Below are 22,132 nucleotides of genomic sequence, written 5' to 3'. Positions count from 1 at the left end.
TGCTCAGACACACTTAACAGAACAGAATAACAGTTGGAAGGGACCTTTGTAGTCCAACCCGCCCCTCACATCCAAGCAGGAAACACTGGCCTACACCATTTCTTGCAGACCTTTTTATTTTATTTACTTGTTTGTTTTATTGCAGACCTTTGCTATATTCATTTTCACCTTGCAGCAATCAATTCCAGAGGAAAGTAATGGAGAATATTTGGCGCCGAGTCAAGGCAACATTTAAACCAGGAGTCTTCAAAACTTGACAGGTTTAAGACTTGTGGACTTCAACTCCCAGAATTCTTGAACTAACAAGACTGGAGAAGGAGGAATTCTGGGAGTCCACAAGTCTTAAACCTGTCAAGTTTGAAGACTTCTGGTTTAAGCCAATGTTTAAATTTAGGCGTCTCCAAAGTTGCACCTTCACGACTTGTGGACTTCGATTCCCAGAATTTCCCCTGGCTTGCTGGGGAATTCTGAAAGTCCACAAATCTTAAAGTTGCCAAGTTTGAAGGCTCTACTTTAAACCAAGGAAAGCAGAAACTGACCTTCTAGGAGAGAGAATCTCTCTCTTTTTTTAAGTCTCTATGCTCTCGCGCTCCCCCGCCCTCCCGTCACTGCAGAGCTCCGCCTCTCAACAGTGACGTAACAACTTCATCGCCTTCGGCTTTTTCCTCCTCCTCCCTACTTGCTTTACGGCCGTTTTGGGCGACGCTCCTCCTTTTCCTCTCCTCGCTAAGATGGCGGTGGCCGGGGTGAGCTTGCGGTTCCCGTCGAGGCCTAGAGTTCATCCGCCTGCATCCGGCTACCGGGAGGGCTGGGGCGGCCCCGGAGTCCGGGGCTGGGAAGGGACGAAGGAGGGCCTTGCAGCGGGGAGTCTCGCCGGGGATGGAGGAGGCCAAGCGGGCGGGCAGAACCCGAAAGGGGGAGTGTCAGGCTGCTCCTCTCTTCCCTTGCCACGCGCGTGAGGGGTTTAAAGGGACCCGAACGGCCAAGACTACAACTCCCATACGCCCGGGCCTAAATGCCATGCCACATAGGAGCGGTAATCCGAGCTGTCTAGACGGAGTTTCTCAACATGGTCGACTTCGAAGAGTCAACTTCCACTCCCAGAGTTCCCCAGCGAGCTGTGCCCTATGCGGAGCCATGCTATGTACTGGCTGGGGAACTCTGGGAGCTGAAGTCCGCCCCTCTTACAAGTCGACCAGGTTATGAAACACGGGTTTAGTGTGTTGTGTGTGGATGAGGGGGTTGAGTAACTTTTGCTGTGCCACGTGGGAGGAAGGCAAACCAGCATTTTGCCGTCTTTCTTGAATTGGCTTCAGAGGAAAGACCCCCCAATCGAGCCAAATGGGGCGTGGAGAGACCCCTTTTGTGGGGTGGGAGAGAACCTGCCTGCCGATATAGTGATGGTGGCGGCGAGGGCGTCTGAATGGAGCCTCCAATTTTAGAGGCAGTTGTCTCTGGCACCTGGGGACGAAGAACAGGAATGGGCGGTTTCCTAGCCTTTGGGCCATCCCAGAAGTGAATGGGCAAGGATGATGGGTTGTAGCATCTCTGAATTTGGCGTTTGGATGCTTTGGCAGCAACTTGAGATAGATGCCAGTGGCTGGATCCAACACTGGTTTCCTTGTCTTCCAGTGGAGATGTTTTCATATGTTGAGAATTTGCTGGATTTTAGGAGGGTGGGCTCCAGTGGGCCATGCACATTTTTTATTTTTTAATATTTACAGTAATTCCATCTTTCATTCATACAGTATGTGGACTGGGTACATATGTCTTCTGCTAACAGTTGTAACTAATATATTTTCTTGGGTGGGCCATGCTGTTGAGCAGAAGGTGAGATGAAGGTGTGATGGCCTTGGATTTGCACCCAAGTTGGCTTGGAGAGCCAGGCTTTGGAGTGGAAGCTCTAGATTTTAGGAGACTCCCAAGAGCAGGAGAAGGAGCAGTGGATAGAAGCTTAGGAAGGAGAGAAGCAACCTAGAAGAGTTAAGGAGAAATTTCCTGGCAGTGCAAACAATTAACCCCGTGGCACAGCTTCCTTCCAGAAGTTGTGGTGCTCCATCACTGGAGGTTTTTAAGAAGAGACTGGGCAGCCACTTGTCCAGAATGGTACAGGTTCTCCTGCTTGGGTGGGGGGGTTGGACTGTATTGAAGACCTCCCCTTCCAAATCTGCTGTTGTCTTATATTCTGAGATGAGGTGGTGATGGTGTGGGAAGGTGGCCCGATATTTGCACTCAGAAATGTTTAGGTAGATCTTTCCAGGCAGAATATCAAGGCACGATTGTGTGGTCCCAAGTGAAGATTCCTGGGCATTTTAACGGGTTCTAGAGCAAGGAAGAGAAGGGCCTGCTAGATGGTGGTTGTGGTTCTGGAGAATGGAGCGTGTAGATCTCAGGCCAGTGGAGAAGTTAGGAGATTATGGATCAATATTACATTAAATTTATTGGATCCTTTTTTATTAGTTTTATTGTTTTTAAATGATGTTTTATATTCCGTAAGCCACCTTGAAGTCGCCGTAGGCGGCAATATAAATCCCATCAATAAATGGGCCTCCTGCTGATGTGGCATTGTGGTGGTGCCCAGTCTGCTTTGCAGTAGCAAAGTCCTCTAGCCACCACGACTGCAGAGTCACCTGCCAAGAGGTTGAAACTATCCATTGAACAGATCAATGCACAGAGCTCGGCTTACGGCGCTTGGCTGGAAATAGATGTTCATGCTCGGAAAAGGCTATCTAGTGCGTATGATTAAGTCATGGCTTCGCTTCTCAGGGTGTACCCCTTAACCCCCTTGCTGCTTGCTCCCCCTTGCAGACTCTCTACACTTACCCCGAGAACTGGCGGGCATTCAAAGCCCTCATTGCTGCTCAATACAGCGGGGCCAAGATCAAAGTCCTCTCCACGCCGCCCCAGTTCCACTTCGGGCAGACCAACAAGACTCCTGAATTTCTGAAAAAATTCCCAGTTGGAAAGGTGAGCAGCCTTTTTTTTTTTTCCTTGTCTAACTCAAGTTATGCCATGGAGTTCCAGCTCTGGGATTTATTTTTTTTATTTTTTTTGGAGAATGGAGAATAGAAGATGTCTGCAATCTTACGGGGTGATTTTGATTCTTGCTAGTTTCCAGGAGACTAGTTAGCTAGAGCTGTGAACATTCGTTCATTCATTCATTTGTATCCCACCTTTATCTTCTCCTTTCTATATATATAAAAGTAAAATGCCATTCACGCATCATCACAAAATCTCCAGAACTGTAAAGCCTACCAACTTGAAATTTGGCACGTAGGTTCCTCTTGGCTTCTATGGGCTCACTAAGAAAGGATTTTTCGAAATGTCCACCAGAGCATTTAGAGTATTTCCTATATTATTATTATTAACACGCTCTGATGCTAAGGAGTTCTACTCCCCCTCTCCACCTGAAAAGAAATCTGCTCCAAATACAAAACACAAGCAGAGGAGAGGAATTTCGGTTTCACAACACCAAGCAGCTTTAATACAGAACAGTTGAGCTAAGCCACACCCAGGCTCCTTGCTGTCTCCTTGCTCACACAGCAAATACTCTTTCATTTTCCAAACAGCCCTCAACTCACACACTTGATAGGATGCTAGCCAGATGAATACTGATGGATGCTGGTAGGCAGGGGCAGAATTTTTCTTCTCCCTTATTTACCTCCCCCAAAACTAAGCCCGACCAGCGAAGCACCGCTATAGAGCTAGTTTTACAAATAACTCAAGGTGGGAAACATGTCTGTCACACCTTTCTACTCCTATTTTCCCCACAATAACCTATCTTACGAGATATAGGTTGGGCTGAAGAGTGATTGGCTTTCCTGGATAAGGTGGCATTTGAATCCAAGTCTCCTGCTTTCTACCCTGGCACTTCAACCACTAGACCAAACTGCCTGGGGCTTGGTTCAAAAAAAAAAAAAAAAAAAAAGGCAGGACCAGGAGCAGCCTCACACTATGTGAGATGTGATGATCCCTGTATCCAGCGGACTCTGTGCATCTTCAGAACAAGGCGGAGGTTCCTTTTTGGGGTATTCCTCCTCTTACATGAGTGAGTGAGTGCAGCTTTGATATTTTCCTGTCGGTTTTGATGAGTCAATTCTGCATTCTCCAGTATTCTTAACATTGCCACGGTTGAGAAATGTTCCTCCAGATTTACAACAATAGCTGTTTCCTGTCGGCATTATTGCTTCCTGAGGATGGTGGGAAATTAAGTCCTAGCTCCCTAGATTTTGTTTAAATACCATAAAAACCTTTATGATAATAAGATCTGCACAACTGTACAGTACCTGTTGGGTTGCAGGTTATCCATCTCTAGAGATTTGTAAGAAGAGGCATCTTGTCATAGTTTAAATCGACCTTTCTGAATCTCAGCCGACGGTTCAGGGGGAATTCTGGGAGTTGAAGTCCTAAGAGCCTTAAAATTCCTGAGGCTGAGAAACGGGGCTGCACAGGGCACCCACTGACCCCTTTGGAGGAGAGCTCCCCGCCTGTCTTCTCAGAGAGGCTCTTTTTCTCCCCCCTCGGTAGGTTCCGGCCTTCGAAGGAGAAGATGGATTTTGCATATTCGAGAGCAATGCCATCGCACACTACGGTAAATCTATGCGCTTGTCCGTTTTTCATCCAAAATCTTGGGGATTCCGTGTTGGGTCAGGTTTACAGGAAACTGCCTTAAAACTAAAGTTGCCACTGTAAGGTAGTCCTCTACTTACAACAGTTCACTTAGTAACATTCACACTGAAAAAAGGGACTTTACAACCATTTTTAACATGTATGGCCATTGCAGCATCTGTGATTTACATTCGGATGTTTCGCAGCTGACTCGAATGACAGTTGGAGTGTCCCAGGGTCATTTTATTCCCTTTTGCAACCTTCTGACCAGCCAAGTCAGTGGGGAAACCAGATTCACTTCGCAATTGTGTTCAGGGGTGGGATTCTACCGGTTTGGGTGAACCCCTTGCTCCGAAGATCAGCTGGGTATTTCCTTTTTCTTTTCCCCCCACCGATCAGCTGTTTTCCGAAGATCAGCTGGGCGGCGGGATTTAGATTAGCTAGAAAGCAGGAAATCGCTGGGTTTCTTGCTTTCTAGCTAATCTAAATCACACGGCACAGCTGGATTCCCCCTCCCCCTGCTGTTGTACTGCTTCACCCAGGAGGCCAAAAAACCAACAACCCCGGCCCACCCAGTTACATGCCCACCTAGCCACGCCCACCGAACCGGTAGTTAAAAAGTTTGCATCCCACCCCTGATTGTGTTCCTCGCTTAATAACCTGGGTGATTCCTTTAACAACTCTGGCAAGGAAGGTGATAAAATGGGGGCAAAACTGGCACGTTTCTCACTTAGCAACATAAATTTGGGGCTCAGTTGTGGCTGTAAGTCGAGGATTACCTCGATTATTTTTGATCACTGGTTCTCTAACTGCCTCTAACTTTTCCTTCCTCTCTCAGTCAGCAACGAGGAACTACGAGGCACAACTCAAGAGGCCGCTTCCCAGGTCCTTCAGTGGGTGAGCTTTGCTGACAGCGACATTGTGCCCCCAGCCAGTACCTGGGTCTTCCCCACACTTGGCATCATGCAATATAACAAGCAGGTAAGGAGCCCTCCGGTTTTAGAGAAGAAGAGATTTCCCAGCCATCTAAAAAGCTAGAAGGGAGCAGAAATCACTTTGCTTGGAGAGGTGCCTTATTGTTCTGACCCAGCTCCCCAAACACGACAAACCCCCCACGGGAACTCAAAAAGGCATTTATTGGGAGCCCTGGCAGCCCTGGCAAAAAGTTTCTCTCTCAACGCCGGCTAACAAGTCCATCCGGCAGGGAGAGGAATAGTTGTCTGCCACACCTGCCTTTGATCCCCAGAGCGAGGGTGGGGCTGCGCTAGCAGCGGTGGCTCTTCCGTCCTAAGGACCAGCCCATGGATTTCCACTCCTCTCCTCTGCCTTCTGTGCATCAGGCACCGGACCCAGCTGTTCCTTCTCTTCCTCATCAGCCACCTCCAGACCTGGGGGGCTGTTGACTCTCCATCTGAGGGCGGATGGATGGCCCGGGCTCCGCCTCCGTCTCTCTCTCTCTCTCTGCCAGCTCCATTCCCTCTTCTCCCTTGGAGCTCACACAATCCCCTGTTTGCAAGCAAAGTCCATGGGGAATGCAGATTCCCTTAAGAATTGTGGCAATTGTGTAAAACGGGGCAAAACTCACTTAACAATTGTCTCCAGTTAGCAACAGAAGTGTGCTTGCTTGTTGTGACTCAAAGACTTCCTATACTTGAAAACGGAAGTTCATTATATTTTTGTACTGTTTCAATCTATTCAACTGACTTCGTTTCTGGCTTTTGACAGCCTCTGGATTTCTCCTTTGCCTCCCATCCCCCCTAAATCCTTAGGCTGTCCACTTACTTTTTTTTTTTTTATCCCTCTGCAGGCTACAGAGTATGCCAAGGAGGAAGTGAAGCGGATCTTGAGCCTGCTTGATTCTCACCTGAAGACCCGCACGTTTCTGGTCGGGGAGCGTATCACGCTGGCAGACATCACAGTGGTCTGCACTCTGCTCTGGCTTTACAAGCAGGTGAGTCTCTGTAGGTGGCCGAGGGGGTCCTGGTGGGTGGGGTGGGAGAAGAGGCCTGCTGAGGAGCCTAGGAATGTTGGACGAAAATAAGAGCCGGAAAAGGCATTTTCTCCCCTGTGAGGAATCGGCCTCTGAGGACAGGAGGCTTGTCAGATCGTCTGGACGATAGGCAGGGCCTGCCTTAAATCAGCTCTTGCCAAAGTATCAAACAACTGAGTGGAAAACTGCTGGTGACCTTCTACCACCGCACCAGAGAGAGTATCTTAACTTACCGCACCTCTGTATGGTTTGCCAATTGCACGGGGGCAGATAGGACAGCCCTCCAGAAGGTTAACATCATTGCCCCTCAGAGGATCATGGGTTCCTCTCTCCCCTCTTTGGAAGAGCTTTATGGCTCCCTCTGCCTTAAGAAAGTTCAAAGCATTCTCAAGATCCATCTCATCCTGGGCTTTTTCTTTTTCTGGGTATAATGGGCTTTTTCTTTAAATCAGAACCTGTTAGCTTCCTGCAACAAATCCATTGCAGATCTTAAGACCTCAGGATTCTCTTTACAACTGCCACGTTTGCTTTACGCTTGCAAAATTGTATAAGTTTGTGTGAACGAGTGAGAGAGAGGATTGCATGGTGACCCTCTTAACAACTGACATGATTTAGGATCATAATTCTGGGCTCGATCCCTGTCGTAAATTGATGACAACCAGGAATCAAAAGTTACGGGACGGGTTCATGATGCCTCGTTTTTCCCTTTTGTCTAGTCCAGAGGTCCCCAAACTTGGCTACTTTTAAGACTTGTGGACTTCAGCATAGCTGGCTTGAGAATTCTGGGAGTTGAAGTCCACAAGGCTTAAAGTGGCTAAGTTTGGGGACCTCTGGTCTCGTCCACATTGAAAGAAACAGATTGTGTGTCGCTTGAACTGAAATTTTTCCCACCTTTTCACCTTTTTTCCAGGTGCTGGAGCCCTCCTTCCGCCAGCCGTATGAAAATGTGAACCGTTGGTTTGTGACCTGCGTAAACCAGCCCCAGTTCAAGGCCATCCTGGGGGACTTGAAGCTGTGTGAGAAGATGGCACAGTTTGACGGTCAGGAAATTTATTCCCCCCCCCCCCCCGATTCTCTCTTAAATGGCCCTTCTGTCTTGGAAAATGGGAGGCGGGATGCGTCGCGAGCAGCTTACATCACTCCTGGACTTAGTGTAGCTTAATCTCTTCCCATTAATTCCATGTTTTTTCTTAGTAACAAACACGAAAACACAAAAAGAGAGCTAGAATAGAATATAGAATAGAATAGAGCTGGAAGGGACCTTGGAGGTCTTCTAGTCCAGCCCCCTGCTCAAGCAGGAAATCCTATTCTACTCATATACAAATCCATTACACAGAACTGATTTTTCGTCCCTTATAGCAGTAGTCCCCAACTTTTCATACTTTGAGAACCGGCCGGTGGGGTGGGGGGGAGAGAGAGGAAATAGAATAGAATAGAATAAATATTGGAAGGAATAGAATCGAAGCAAAGCAAAGCCTTAGAAGGGACTTGGTAGGTCTTCTAGTATCAGGAGTCCAGCAGCTGCCCTAATTAAGTAATGATTCTTGACCCAAACTTCAAAAAGCTTCAAAGGATTCATGAGAGGCTACCTACTGGCCCTGCCCTGTAAGAAGCCAACTCTGGCCTATATCATTTCCAGTCCCCTGTGACCCTGTTTCCCCCCTCCATCCCCCCTGGGTGTCTCATAAACCAGATTCTCCAATTAAGCCCCTTCACGGGCCGGGTCCCATCAATCACGTTCTCTGATTAAATATATTCAGGGCAAAAGCTCTGGTAGTTTAGTTACAGCCTTTTAAAGAGAAGAGTTGGAATGTACTTCCGCTTCCAAACTGCTGCACGCTCTTCCAGATTTACTCCCCCCCTTTTTTTTTTTTATGGCAACCACTGAAACAGGCATATAGGACTGTTTTATGAGTTGACCTGGAGCTTCACCCATGAGGGGGTGCCCACTGCTTGCGCAAATAAGAGTTGCAGGTGCGCGCATGCCTGCCAACTCCAAATGGGCTCCAGGAGTTTGGGACCCCTCCTTTAAAAGTAGTTCTCGACGTAACAAGAGTTCATTTAGTGACTATGAGTGTTCAGGGTTACAATGGCACTGAAAAAACGTGACTTGGGGCTGGTTTTTGCCCTTAACGACCATTGTAGCATTCCCAGGGTCATGTGATAAAAATTCAGGTGCTTGGCAACTGACTCGTATTTATGACGGTTGCAGTGTTCCGGATCACGTGGTCATTCTTTTGCAATCTTTTGACAAAGTCAACAGGGAAGCCAGGTTCACTTAACAACCGTGTTAGTAACTTAACTGCAATGATTCACTTAACGACTGGCAAGAAAAGGTTGTAAAATGGGGCAAAGCTCAGCTAACGGACATCTCACTTAGCAATGGAAATTTTGAGCTCAGTTGTGATCGTAAGTCGAGGACTACCGGTATCGAAAGCCCGCCAATCTTAGGAAAATAGAAGTAAGAAGAGATTGGACTGCCCTTTGTCAGAAATGGTGTGGGGTCTCCTGCTTGGTCAGGGGGTTGGTCTAGATGACCTACGAGGTCTCTTCCAACTCTGTTAATCTGTTACCTGCTTAGCCTGCGGAAGAAATAGTGTGCATTTTACTGTCCCCGTCTGTCTGTGGCTCTGCAACTTCCAGGACTAAAATTAGAACACGAAGTAGAGAAGGGGTCGTATTTCATGTTCACTGCTTGCTGGGGAGTGGGCTGGTTCAAAAATTGGGGGCCTTTTAAGCATTTTCTGAGGGGCACTTTATATGGTTCAACCTGTAGCACGCCTCGAGCCCCTCCACCCTATTTTTGAAAACGTTGCCTGCTTTTTTCTGCAAATTCAGCTCCGTGATTAAATACCCCCACTCCATAGCTTAGTTGGTGAAGATGTTTCATATCTAGAAGTCTTTTCCTTCCCTTGGAGATCTTGTGAATTAAGCTGCTCGAATGAACGTTGGCAGATGACATTTATTTATTTTGGTAAATTTATTTGCTGCCCATCTCGTCGTGGGGCTGCTATAGGCATCTTAACAGCAATAAAAAGGAAGGAGCGAAAAGAGTATAAGCAGAACAGAAATTAAATAATAGAACAATAAAATAAACAATAAAAAAGATCTCAAGGATACAGCAGTATGATAACAAGAAGATGTGGGTTTATTAAAGCTCCATGCTTAAGCAGTGGGGGAGGTCTGTATGAGATTTCTAAAATCTATAGGTAGGTAGGTATAGATAGACAGACAGACAGACAGAGATATATAGCTATATAATAGACATAAATATATATATAGCAGTATAGTGGCCAGTTTGTGGTTGTAGCTTAAGACAGGCAAGCTAGGAACCCAGAAAATCGGAATGGGATTCTACCGCTGCCTTAGGCACAAAGCCTGGGTAGGGCTAGTCCATCTCTTAGCCCCAGAAAGGAAGCAATGACAATCCACTTCTGAAAATGTTGGGGTTTCTTAGTAAGGCCATACCTCGAGTCCTGCATCCAGTGCTTGGTCACCACACTGTAACAAAGATATTGAGACGCTAGAAAGAGTGCAGAGAAGAGCAAGCAGGATGATGAGGGGACTGGAGGCTCAGGCGTACGATGAACCAGGCCTGGCTATTCTAGTGAAGAGAAGGACCAGGGGAGACAGGAAAACAGTCTTCCAATATTTGAGGGGCTGCCCCAGAGAGGAGAAAGGTGGGGTCAAGCTATTTTCCAAAGCACCTGAAGGCCAGACAAGGAAGAATGGATGGAAACTGAACAAGGAGAGATTCAACCTGGAAATAAGGAGGAATTTCCTGACAGAACAATCAGCCAAAAGGGACAGAGGTTGCATTCGGAAGTTGTGGGAGTTTCATCCCTGGAAGCTTTCAAGAAGAGATTGGGCTGCCATTTGTCAGAAATGGTGTAGGGTCACCTGCTTGGGCAGGGGGTTGGACTAGATGACCTACAAGGTCCTTTCCAGCTTTATTATTCTGTTTTCAGAAGTTGTGAGAGCTTCATCCCTGGAGGCTTTCAAGAAGAGACCGGCCTGCCCTCTGTCAGAAATGGTGTAGGGTCACCTGGTTGGGTGGGGGGTTGGACTAGATGACCTCCAAGGTCCCTCCCAACGCTGTTAATCTGTTATTTTATCTTGGGAGTTGAAGTCCACCCGTCTCAAAAGGACCAAGGTTGGGAAACGCTGCTTTAGCTCTCCAAGAGGCTAGAAATGGACAATTCGGCACCGAAACCCTGAATCCTGTTCCTTTTCCCTTTTCCTCCTTGCGGTTTTGCAGCCAAGAAGTTTGCAGAGAACCAACCTAAGAAGGAATCCTCCAAGAAGGAGAAAACGCCGAAGGAGGAGAAGAAAGCAGAGAAGAAGGAGGTGAAGCCGGAGCCAGAAGAGGAGTTGGACGAGTGTGAGCAGGCCTTGGCAGCCGAGCCCAAATCCAAAGATCCTTTTGCTCATCTCGCCAAAAGGTAAGGGACACCCCCCACACACACCCCCACACACACCCAGTGGGTTGGAGGAGGGGCGCTGCAGGGTCCGAAAAGAACGGGGTGACTCCCACTTGGGGGGTTCAGGACAACCTGGAGAATATCCCACAGTGCTCTTCAGTCAAATGTGGAAGCAACCAGGAAGTCAGGAGTGAATTTGGGAAAGAAATAGTTCCATCATAATTTTAGGCATATCTCACCATATGTCCAATCTAGGAAATTCCCTTTTTTTTTCCTACACAATTCCATATTTACAGGCAGTCCTCGACTCACGAACCACCACTGACCCCAAAGTTTCCATTGCTAAACAAGTCAGCTAAGTGAGTTTTTATGACCTTTCTGGCCATAGCCTGAAGTGAATCACGGCAGTTACAAAGTTACTAGCGCGGTTGTTAAGTGATTCGGGTCCCCCGTTGATTTGGCCGGTCAGAAGTTTGCAAAGTGGGATCATGTGACCCTGGGACAATGCAGCTGCCACCAATACAAGCCAGTGGCCAGATTTTGACCACGGGCTGCAAAGGTTGTAAGTGTAAAAAACACAAGTCACTTTTTTCAGTATTGTAACTTTGAACAGTCAATGAACAAAAGATTACACAGGCAATCCACCATTGAGCCGCAAACTTCTGTTGCTAAGGGAGACCGTTAAGTGAGTTTTGGCCCATGTTATGACCTTTCTTGCCACGATTCTTCCTGCAAATCACGGCAGCTGTTAAGTTAGCAACCCGGTTGTTAAGTGAATCAGGCCAGTTGTGAAGTCAGTAAGTGAATCCGGCTCTCCCATTGACTTGGCTTGTCAGAAAGCTGCCAACGGTAACCCTCTGGGACACTACAACCATCGTAAGTATGAATCTCTTGTCAGGCTTATGAATTGTGATCACGGGGATGGTGCAATGGTCGTAACCAAAAAAAACCCCCAAAGCACACATCTAGACTGGGTGAAACCAGGCTCAATAGCAGGAACTGAGAGAGGGATCTTGGAGTCTTAGGGGACAACCAGCTAAATAGGAGCCAGCCGTGTGCAGCAGCAGCCAAAAAAGCTCATGCAATCCTAAGTTGTATTAACAGAGGGATACAGTCAAGATCAAGGGAGGTACTAATCACACCCTATAAAGCCTTAGTAAGGCCACACCTAGGGTACTGCATCCAGTTTTGGTCACCACAGTATAAAAAAGAGGTTGAGACTCTAGAAAAAGTACAGAGTAGAGCAACCAGGATGATGAGGGGACTGGAGGCTAAAACACATGAAGAACGGTTGCAGGAACTGGGCCTGGCTGGTCTAGGGAAGAGAAGGACCAGGGGGGACAGGATAGCAGCCTTCCAATATCCCGGGGGCGGGTGCTGCCACAGACAGGAGGAGGGTCAATTTATTCTCCAAAACACCTGAAGGCCAGACAAGGAACAGTGGGTGGAAACTGACCAAGGAAGAGATTCAACCTGGAAATAAGGAGAAACTCTCTGACAGGGAGAACAATCAACCCATGGAAGAGAAGTTGCCCTCGGAAGTCGCGGGAGCGCCATCACTTGAGACTTCCAAGAAGAGATTGAACTGCCCTCTGTCAGAAATGGTGTAGGGTCTCTCGCTTGGACTAGATGACCTATAAGGTCGCTTCCAACTCTGATTATCTGTAAGTGTGAAAAATGGTCATAACTCCCTTTTTTCAGTGCTGTTGCAACTTCGAAAAGTCCCTAAACAAATTATTGTAAGTTAAGGAAGTGCTCCTTCTGAAAAAAAAATAATGTTAAAGTTTTGGAAATTTGTTTTAGATGTTTTGAGAATCCCAATGAAAGAGGAAAAGGATACTTGTGTGTCTCACTGTTGAGGGCAAATCATCTTTCGTGCTCTTGTCTGCAGGGTACACTCAGTGCTTCCTGCATTTAGTAGACACAAAAAGAGATAAATCCAAATAAACCCTAAATATATAGGGATAAGCCACATTCAAATTCACCCTTCAAAGAGACAATGAAAAAGTTAAGGCAGAAGAGGTGTGGTGTGTCACAGGTAGCCCTTGACTTACAAACACAACAGAGCCCAGGGTGGATTTTTTTTTAATTTAAATCATATTTTTATTTCTTTCAAATGTATTTTAATAAAATGCTTTTGAAGTAAAAATCTATCTAAAAAGAGGTTTTAAGATACATTAATGATTTCGTTTATTCAAGCATGAAATGGAGCTTAGTTATTTAGCATGAGGCTATACATCCAGGGTCTTCCACCTTGGCATGTTTAAGGCTCGCGTACTTCAACTCCCAGAATTCCTGAGCTAACATGACTGGAGGAGGAGGAGGAGGAATTCTGGGAGCTGAAGTCCACAAGTCTTAAAGCCGACAAGGCTGAGGACCCCTGTGTTAGCTTATAATCAGAAACACTGGTTTTGAATTTAAATGTGGCCCTGGGAGCGTGGCACTTCTGTAAATGGGCTTTGTGGCCTGTTTGCTACCCCTTTGCCCTAACCTCCAGCTGCACATGCCGGTAAGAGAGAGACTCACAAAAGACACACACGCACACACCCCCTCAAGACCCCCCACAGTTTCTCCTTGGCTCCTTTTTCTGGCCCTGCCAAAGAGAAACTGGGCTGCCCAGGATGAGCCACGCGGTGGCGGTAGAGCCCCACGCTGGCCAGCCGGCTGCCTTTTGGGCTTCCGTCCAGCCTGGCTGAGCCAGGGAGGCAGAAGGGGGGGAGGTGGATCTTGTTTGTCGGGCTTGGAGGTGGCAGAGGGCCAGGTTGGGCTGCTTCCCTCTGGAAGGGAGGGGCTGCTGGGTGGGGAGAGGCCCCTGCCCTAAAAAAAAGAAAAAGAAAAAGAAAGAACGGGTGTAGGAGACGTCAGCTGCTGCTTGCAACTGGAGAGGTCCTTCCCCCTCCCTGGAGGAAGACGGGGCCAGGGAGCAGATTCTTGGAGGGGGTGGAGGGGGGAGGAGGAGGCCTTCTCTGCAAAACACGACAAGGCTGACCTCGAGGTGCCGCGTTTCATTTATTCTGGCCGCCTGGCCTTTCAGCTGTTGCTCCCAGCTAGCTGTCCTGTGATCCAGGATCAGTTCAACACAGTGGCTGACTTGTTTTCGGGCAAGGAACCTCCCTCTGGCCTCTTCTTCCCCCCACCCCACCCCCAACTTCTCTACTGGGCAGAAGATAGAAAAAGATACGAGAGAGAGAGAGAGAGAGAGAGAAGTGGGGAAAGAAGAAGATACGGGGGGGGGGGGAGAGAGAAATGAGGGGGAGAGAAAGAAAGGAGGGAGAGAGAAAGAAAGGAGGGAGAGAGAGAGAGATGATAGATGGATGATGGGTAGGTAGATCATTGACAGACACAGACAGACAGACATGATAGGTATATGAGAGTGATGGATTGGTTATAGGTAAATGAGAGGTAGATGAGAGGGATGAATGAGATAGGCAGGTGATAGGTAGATGATGGACAAATAGATGGTAGAGATAGACAAATAGATAGGTAAAGTTTATTGTCATTTTCTCTACACAATGGCACACATTCAAATGAACGCCCTCTCATGAAAGGAAAGAAAACTCAGCCACTAACCATGTTTACCTTGTCTAGTAATAATAATATAATATAGCACCATATGTAATACAATACACACACACATACACATACATATATCGGAGTTTCATTTTAATGCGTGCTACAGTGTACAGAGAAAAAAACAATCGGGTTATCTATCTAGCAACTAGCATCCAAAAGTGTCAATTTTATACAAAAGGACTGCAGTGTGTGTGGGTGTATATATAAACAAATATATATATTTTTCACGGGTATTTACATGTATGGTATTCAGCTTTGTTCGGGTATTTTCCCACGTCATTATAGTTGTGCTTTTAAAGTTGTAGCAACGTTTCAGCAGAATCTCATCTGCCATCATCAGGCTTCTGTATTGGGCTCGTCTGTGAGTCAGACTTTCACAGTTGTTTCAGTTTGACTTTCAGTAAAAGTCTGATTCACAGACGAGCCCAATACCGAAGCCTGATGATGGCAGATGAGATTCTGCTGAAACGTTGCTACAACTTTAAAAGCACAACTATAATGACGTGGGAAAATACCCGAACAAAGCTGAATACCATACATGTAAGTACCCATGAAAACTTAAGAAAACAAATATACACACACACACACTGTCTTGATTATAGAGCAGAAAAAAAGAGTCTTGAGAGTTAACAAGACGATTTGTTGTTCATTTAAGTTTCACCCACCCAATTTCTCCCTCCTGGATAAACCGTTTCATCCTGCAGTGAGTCAAAAGTGAGCTGGCCGTGTTCAGTCTCGGCTGCAAGAAGGGCTGGTCAGTGAGTGGCTTTGCTAGCCTGCTCCTCTCCAGTGCCTTGGAAATCATGGGCCTTGTAGTCTATATAACAGGGGTCTCCAACCTTGGCAACTTTAAGCCTGGCTGGGGAATTCTGGGAGTTGAAGTCCGCCAAGCTTACAAGTCTACAAGACGGCTGGTTTACAGACACACCCTGTAAGCTCTTGCCGGGGCTCTATTAGCCCGGTTGCAAAAACCATCTCAAGTGGTGCAAGATTTCTCTACTTTGGAAGAGATTGAGCCTCTTGTGCCAATCCTGGAGAGGTGTTCTGATCTACAGGCAATCCTTGACTTAAAAACAGTTGGCTTAGTGACCGTTTGAAGTTAAAACGGAACTGAAAAAAGTGACTTACGACCATTTTTCACCCTTTTGCAGCATCCCCACAGTTGTGTGACTTATATTCAAACACTTGACAATTGACTTACATTTATGACATGATCCCCTTTTGCGATCCCTCTAGAGGTGTTGAGACTCTAGAAAAACTTCAAAAAGCAACCAGGATGATTAGGAGACTGGAGGCTCCAACATTCGAAGAACGGTTGCAGGAACTACTCATGGCTTAGTCCAGTGAAGAGAAGGACCAGGGGAGACAGGAGAACAGTCTTCCAGTATTTGAGGGGCTGCCCCAGAGAGGAGGAGGGGGTTAAACTATTTTCCAAAGCACCTGAAGGCCAGACAAGGAACAGTGGATGGTAACTGAACAAGGAGAGATTCAACCTGGAAATAAGGAGGAATTTTCTGACAGGACCATCAACCCGTAGAACAGAAGTTGCATTCGGAAGTTGTGGGAGTTTCATCCCTGGAAGCTTTCAAGAAGAAATTGGGCTGCCATTTGTCAGAAATGGTGTGTAGGGTCTCCTGCTTGGGCAGGGGGTTGGACTATATATCCTACAAGGTCCCTTCCAACTCTGATTATCTGTCATCTCACCCTCTGACAAGCAATGGGGAAGCCAGAATCTCTTAATGATCGTGTTACTAATTTAACACAAAGTCATAAAATGGGGCAAAGCTGACTTAACGAATTAATCTCTTTGCAACATAAATTTGGGGCTCAATTGGGGTTGTGAGACTAACTGCGTGCAGAAGCCTGTTTTTTAAAAGGCAGTTGGGCCACATCCGACAATTCAGCTTCACCCTGGGTGAAATCAATATTATTATGAAATCCGTTGGATGAAATTCTCATCCCAAAATAAAATCCCCCACAAGGCCTAATACGGCAAATTGAGATAAAGCAGACAAATAGTTATTGACAAACTCAGTCAACTGACTCGAAGGGGAGAAAAAATAGCTCATTCTTTCAAAAAGGTTACGAAATTGTTGCTAAAGGGCTTGATTTTATTGCTTGCAGAAAAGAAAGGAGGAGCCTTTAAAAAAAAGAAAAGAAAAGCAATGGAACGTGGCTCAGATCTGGTCTGGGATGGTTACAACTCTTTCTTAGTACAAGTAGTCCTCGACTTACAGTCATTCATTTTGTGACCGTTTAGAGCAGGGGGTCTTCAACCTTGACCGCTTTAAGACTTGTGGACTTCAACTCCCAGAATTCCTCTTCCTCCAGTCAGGTTAGCGCAGGAATTCTGGGAGTTGAAGTCCACAAGCCTAAAGCTTGCCAAGTTTGAAGACCCCTGTGATAGGTGATTGATTGATTGATTGATTGGTAAATAGGTACAAAGAGAGGCGGGGGTGATCAGAAGCCTTTAAACTTTGCCAAGTTTGAAAACCCTGGGTTTAGAGTTACAACATCACTGCAAAAAAAGTGACGGGGCTGTTTTTCAAGCGTCCCTGTGGTCACATGATCAAAATTCAGACTTGGCAACTGACACATTTATGATGATCTCCGCGTCCCGAGGTCACATGATCTTTTTGTTTGTTTTTTATTTTATTGATTTTCTATTAATAAATACATTTCTTGGTGCTTAATAAACATTGTGTTGTCTGGCTATATAGTTTGCTCAACAATACAAATTTACGTTTCTCATCTCCCCACCCTTTTTTTTCCAACCATTGATAAAATAGATTCCATGCTTGATGATAATCTACATCCTCTTTCTGCTTAATTTTCAACATCAGTCTATCAGTTTCTGCACAATTTAGTATGTTCTTGACTATCTTCATCTCGGGGTATATCTTCATTTTTTCCAGTATTGTGCAAAGCTAATCTTCGCTGCTGTTAAGATGTGTAACATTAAATACGGGATTCCCCCTTTTGGGACTTTCTGACAAGCAAAGCCAACGGGGCAGCCAGATTCACTTAACGACCGGGTGGCTGATTTTCCCTCTCCAGTGATCCACAGCTGTGGGGAGAGAAGTTGTACAATGGGGGCAAAACTCCCATTTAGCGAAAGCCCCGCTGAACAACAGACCGGTGAAGCCCGCTGCGCGCACCACTGGCCCTCCCGACTCTGCTCTTCTGTTATCCTCTGGCAACGATGGTTTGGCCTCAAGGATTTTAGCCACGTAGATCTGGGGGTCTCCAACCGTCGCCCCTTTGAGACTTGTGGACTTGAACTCCCAGAATTCCTCGGCCAGCTTTGCCACTTTAAGACGAAGCCCACAAGTCTTAAAGTTGCCACGGTTGGAGACCCCTGATCTAGATAATGCTCCAGATTAGCCCGAGGGGGCCAAGTCTCCTCCCCCACTTCTCCCCTCCCCAGGCCAGGATAACCATCTGTCTGGAAGGCCCTCCCTCTGGAAGCTGGGGAGAGCAAAAGGCAAGCGAGGACATCCAGCTGTGCCCTTTCCCTCCTCCTCACCCCCCCCCCCCGTTTTTTCCTCTGCTGGATCTGAGTGAGACCCCCCCTCCCCCCTTTGTTTATTTTTCCCCCCAGCCCTTTTATCATGGACGAATTTAAGCGGAAATATTCCAATGAAGACACCTTGAAGGTGGCCCTGCCTCACTTCTGGGAGCACTTCGACAAAGACGGTTGGTCCATCTGGTATGCGGAGTACCGCTTCCCGGAGGAGCTGGCCCAGACTTTCATGAGCTGCAACCTTATCACTGGTAAGCTCTCCTCCTTCCTTCCCTCCACCACCCTCACAAACACACACACACACGCACTTACAAGCTTGGACCGGGGGTTCATCAACCCTCTTCGCTTCTTTCCCCCCCCCCGCCTCCCCCCAGGCATGTTCCAACGTTTGGACAAGCTGCGCAAGAACGCCTTCGCTTCCGTCATCCTCTTCGGTACCAACAATGACAGCAGCATCTCCGGCATTTGGGTCTTCCGCGGACAGGAGCTCGCCTTCCCCGTGAGTCTGGGGGGTGCCGTGGACGGGCCCCGCGAGAGAGAAACCAGGGAAAGCACAGCGGAGGAGGGAGGCTGTTGAAAGGGGCCCTTGGTGCACTTTGAGCTTGGCGGTTTTCTTGCAGACGTTTCATGACCCAACCAGGGAACCTCCTCAGTGCTATAAGGAAGTGGGGTTTGCAGAGTGGAGGAGAAACAGAGGAGGAGGAGGAGGACTGTGGAGGTCCTTGGTACTCTCGGAGCTTGGTTGTTTTCCGGCAGACATTTCATGACCCAACTAGGGAACACCCTCAGTGCTAGAAGAGAAAGGGGTTGCAGGAGAGAGGAGGAGGAATAAAAGGGCTGTGGGGTCCTTGGTGCTGTCTGAGCTTGGTGGTTTTCTTGCAGACCTTTTCTTACCCAAAGTAGGTAACATGGCAGTGCTAGCTGGTGACCAGTTGATTCCTAAAACGTCTGCAAGAAAACCCCCAAGCTCAAGAGGGCACAAAAGACCAATAGCCTGGGGGTTGGGGCCCCCAGATTGGAGGGTAATAGCAATATCACTGAGATTTATATGCCGCTTCACAGTGCTTTCCAGCTCTTTCTAAGCGGTTTACAGAGTCAGCCTCTTGCCCCCACCAATCTGGCAGTTGGCAGAATTAGCCTGCAATATTGCATTCTAACAGGAAGGGAAGGAAGGAAGGAAGGGCAATAGCCCTTAGGCTTATATATCGCTTCACGGTGCCTTTCCAGCCCTCTCTAAGCGGTGTACAGAGTCAGCCTCTTGCCCCCAACAATCCGGGTCCTCATTTTACCCACCTTGGAAGGACGGAAGGCTGAGTCAGCCTGGTGAGATTTGATCTGCCCGATTGCAAGCGGCCGGCAGTCAGCAGAAGTAGCCTGCAGTCCTGCCCTCTAACCACTGCACCCCATAAGCTCAACTACCAGAGCTTTTTCTACCTCGTAAACAGGGAGAAAGAGTTTCTGGGCTCCCGAGGCCGCCAAAGCTTTCCCTAGAAGACAGATCCGCCATTTGTGGCCCTTAAGGTGGATGAATCGCCCTTGATAGCCTCTCCTCCAGGGTCTGTGCTGGCAGGGAGGGGCTGGGTGTGCTAGGTGTGAGGAATGACGTCACCTCTCCCACAGAGAGGCGTTCCTGCACAACAACCCCAGAGGGCATCCATTCCCTCCCGCACATCACGACGATCCCGTCTGTTCCTTTCTCTCCCGCCTCTCCCAGAAAATAGGGGGTCTCCTGCAGCTGCTCTTAAGGGTCTCTGGGGAAGCCATTCCGTCTCTTCTGCCGCCCCCCTTTGGGGCCACGAGCGAAACCACACAAGGGTTTCTGAGGCCTGGGCTTGGGCTTCCTGCCTCCTAAGCCAGGATCAAGCCGTAATGCTCTGTGAGCAAACACCGCCGTTCACCAGGGACAAATACAGACAGTTCTCGACTTAACCACCATTCTCTTACTGACCGTTCAAAATTTCAACGGCGCTGGGGGGAAAAAACGGCTTAGGACCGTTTTTCACACTTCTGGCCGTTGCAAGCATCCCCATGGTCGCCTGATCAAAATTCGGATGCTTGGCAACTGTCTCGATGGCCGCAGTGTGTCCTGGGATCACATGATCCCCTTTTGTAACCTAAGAAGCAAAGTCAGTGGAGACTCTAGAAAGAGGGCAGAGAAGAGCAACCAGGATGATGAGGGGACTGGAGGCTAAAACATACGAAGAACGGTTGCAGGAACTGGGCCTGGCTACTCTAGGGAAGAGAAGGACCGGGGGGACAGGAGAGCATCTTCCAATATTTGAGGGGCTGCCCCAGAGAGGAGGAGGAGGGGGTCAAGCTATTCTCCAAGGCACTTGAAGGCCAGACAAGGAAGAATGGATGGAAACTGACCAAGGAGAGATTCAACCTGGAAATAAGGAGAAACTTTCTGACAGGGAGAACCATCAACCCATGGAACGGAATTTGCCTTTGGAAGTTGTGGGAGCTTCATCACTGGAGTCTTTCAAGAAGAGATTGGACTGCCACCTGTCAGAAATGGTGTAGGGTCTCCCGCTTGGGTGGGAGGTTGGACTAGATGACCCACAAGGTCCCTTCCAACTCTGATTATCTGTTACCTGAAGCCAACTTTGCTTAACAACTGCATGATTCGTTTATTTAAGAACAGAATTAACAGAGTTGGAAGGGGCCCTCAAGGTCATCCAGTCCAACCCCCTGCTCAGGCAGGAGACCCTATCCCAGGGATGGCTAACCTTTCCCACGTTGCATGCCAAAAGTGCACTCGTGTGTGCTCGCGCTTGTGTGCCCGCACCCATGATGCAATTTGTGCGCCACTTCCCCCTCCCCCTGCATATGCACACGCAACCCCCTGCATGCCTCTGTGCACGCATGCACGGCAGAGACTGGCAGTCAGCTGGCTGCTGGGGGGCGCGTGCATGCGCAGTGGGGCTCTTCTGGGCGACCTCTCGTGTGCTGGCAGAAGTGGCTCTGCGTGCCACGGGTTCGCCATCACAGCCCTATCCCATGTATACCGTTCCAATTACATTTAAGCAGTGAATCACTTAACAACCGGCAAGGAAGGTTATAAAAGGAAGGGAAGACTCACTTAACTGTCTCCTTAGCAGAGATTTTGGGCTTCATTGTGGTTGTAAGTCGAAAACTGCCTCTCTTTGCATGTCAGCACCTGTTGAATGCCTTCCTTGGCATCGGGTGGTCAGCAAGCCCCCAATGTTGCACTTCTGCCTTTGTAAGGGTTCTCGGTGAGACAGGCAGCCCCCTTCCTGCCCGTTTTCTCACTCCCCCCCCCCTCCGTCTCTTCCTCAGCTGAGTCCCGACTGGCAGGTAGATTACGAATCCTACACCTGGCGGAAGCTGGAGCCGGAGAGTGAGGAGTGCAAGACGCTGGTGAAGGAGTATTTCTCTTGGGAAGGCGAGTTCAAGCACGTTGGCAAAGCCTTCAACCAAGGCAAGATCTTCAAGTGAGGAGGCAGGACGCCGACGGCACCCCCCCTCCCCCAAATACGGACACGATGAGGGACATCTCTCCGGGGCGGCTACCACCACCGCTGTTAAGGAAGACAAAAGTTTAAAAAACAGAAGACCGACTTGGGCAGCAGGAGAAGCAGTGACATTTTAAGCTGTGCATTAAAATCCTGAATGCACTACTTTTATTTTTATTTTATTTATTTATTTTTGCATCTGCTTGCAGCTGGAAAGAAGGGGGGGGTCTCATCTAAGCTGCAGATGGGTGGGAGTGAAAGACAGGGTTTCTGCTGTCTTTATTTCTCTTGGGGACAAGTGCGTGTAAGTCAGCCTACAATACCCTGTTTACCCGAAAATATGACCTACCCTGAAAGTAAGTCCTAGCTGGTTTTTTTCCACATGCGCCCAATATAAGCCCTGTCCCCCAGATAAGCCCTAATTAAGATCCTGCCCACTCCAGAGTGGACAGGTAAAAATTAAGCTAGGGTGGGCATGGGAGGGGGGGGGGTGGAGCTGCCCTACTACTTACCTTTGGACAGGTGTAGCCAGGCCTCACTC

The 22,132-nt window shown here is 47.9% G+C and overlaps 1 protein-coding gene across 1 annotated transcript; it reads left to right on the top strand.

The window, feature by feature from the left end:
- The first annotated feature begins 711 nt into the window (after positions 1-711).
- On the top strand, positions 712-21,756 carry EEF1G (eukaryotic translation elongation factor 1 gamma). The gene is made up of 10 exons (XM_087913822.1): positions 712-746; positions 2,809-2,967; positions 4,528-4,591; positions 5,447-5,589; positions 6,416-6,559; positions 7,509-7,638; positions 10,857-11,040; positions 18,194-18,366; positions 18,490-18,614; positions 21,416-21,756. Exons 1-10 carry the CDS (start codon positions 732-734, stop codon positions 21,572-21,574), a joined length of 1,296 nt encoding a protein of 431 aa, XP_087769948.1. The 5' UTR covers positions 712-731; the 3' UTR covers positions 21,575-21,756.
- The last annotated feature ends 376 nt before the right edge of the window (positions 21,757-22,132 follow it).

The sequence above is a fragment of the Pseudonaja textilis genome, chromosome 16 (genome assembly GCF_049901715.1).
Source record: "Pseudonaja textilis isolate UNSWEBS1 chromosome 16, rPseTex1.2, whole genome shotgun sequence".
Taxonomy (NCBI): domain Eukaryota; kingdom Metazoa; phylum Chordata; class Lepidosauria; order Squamata; family Elapidae; genus Pseudonaja; species Pseudonaja textilis.
This window is presented reverse-complemented; position numbering and strand designations above follow the sequence as displayed.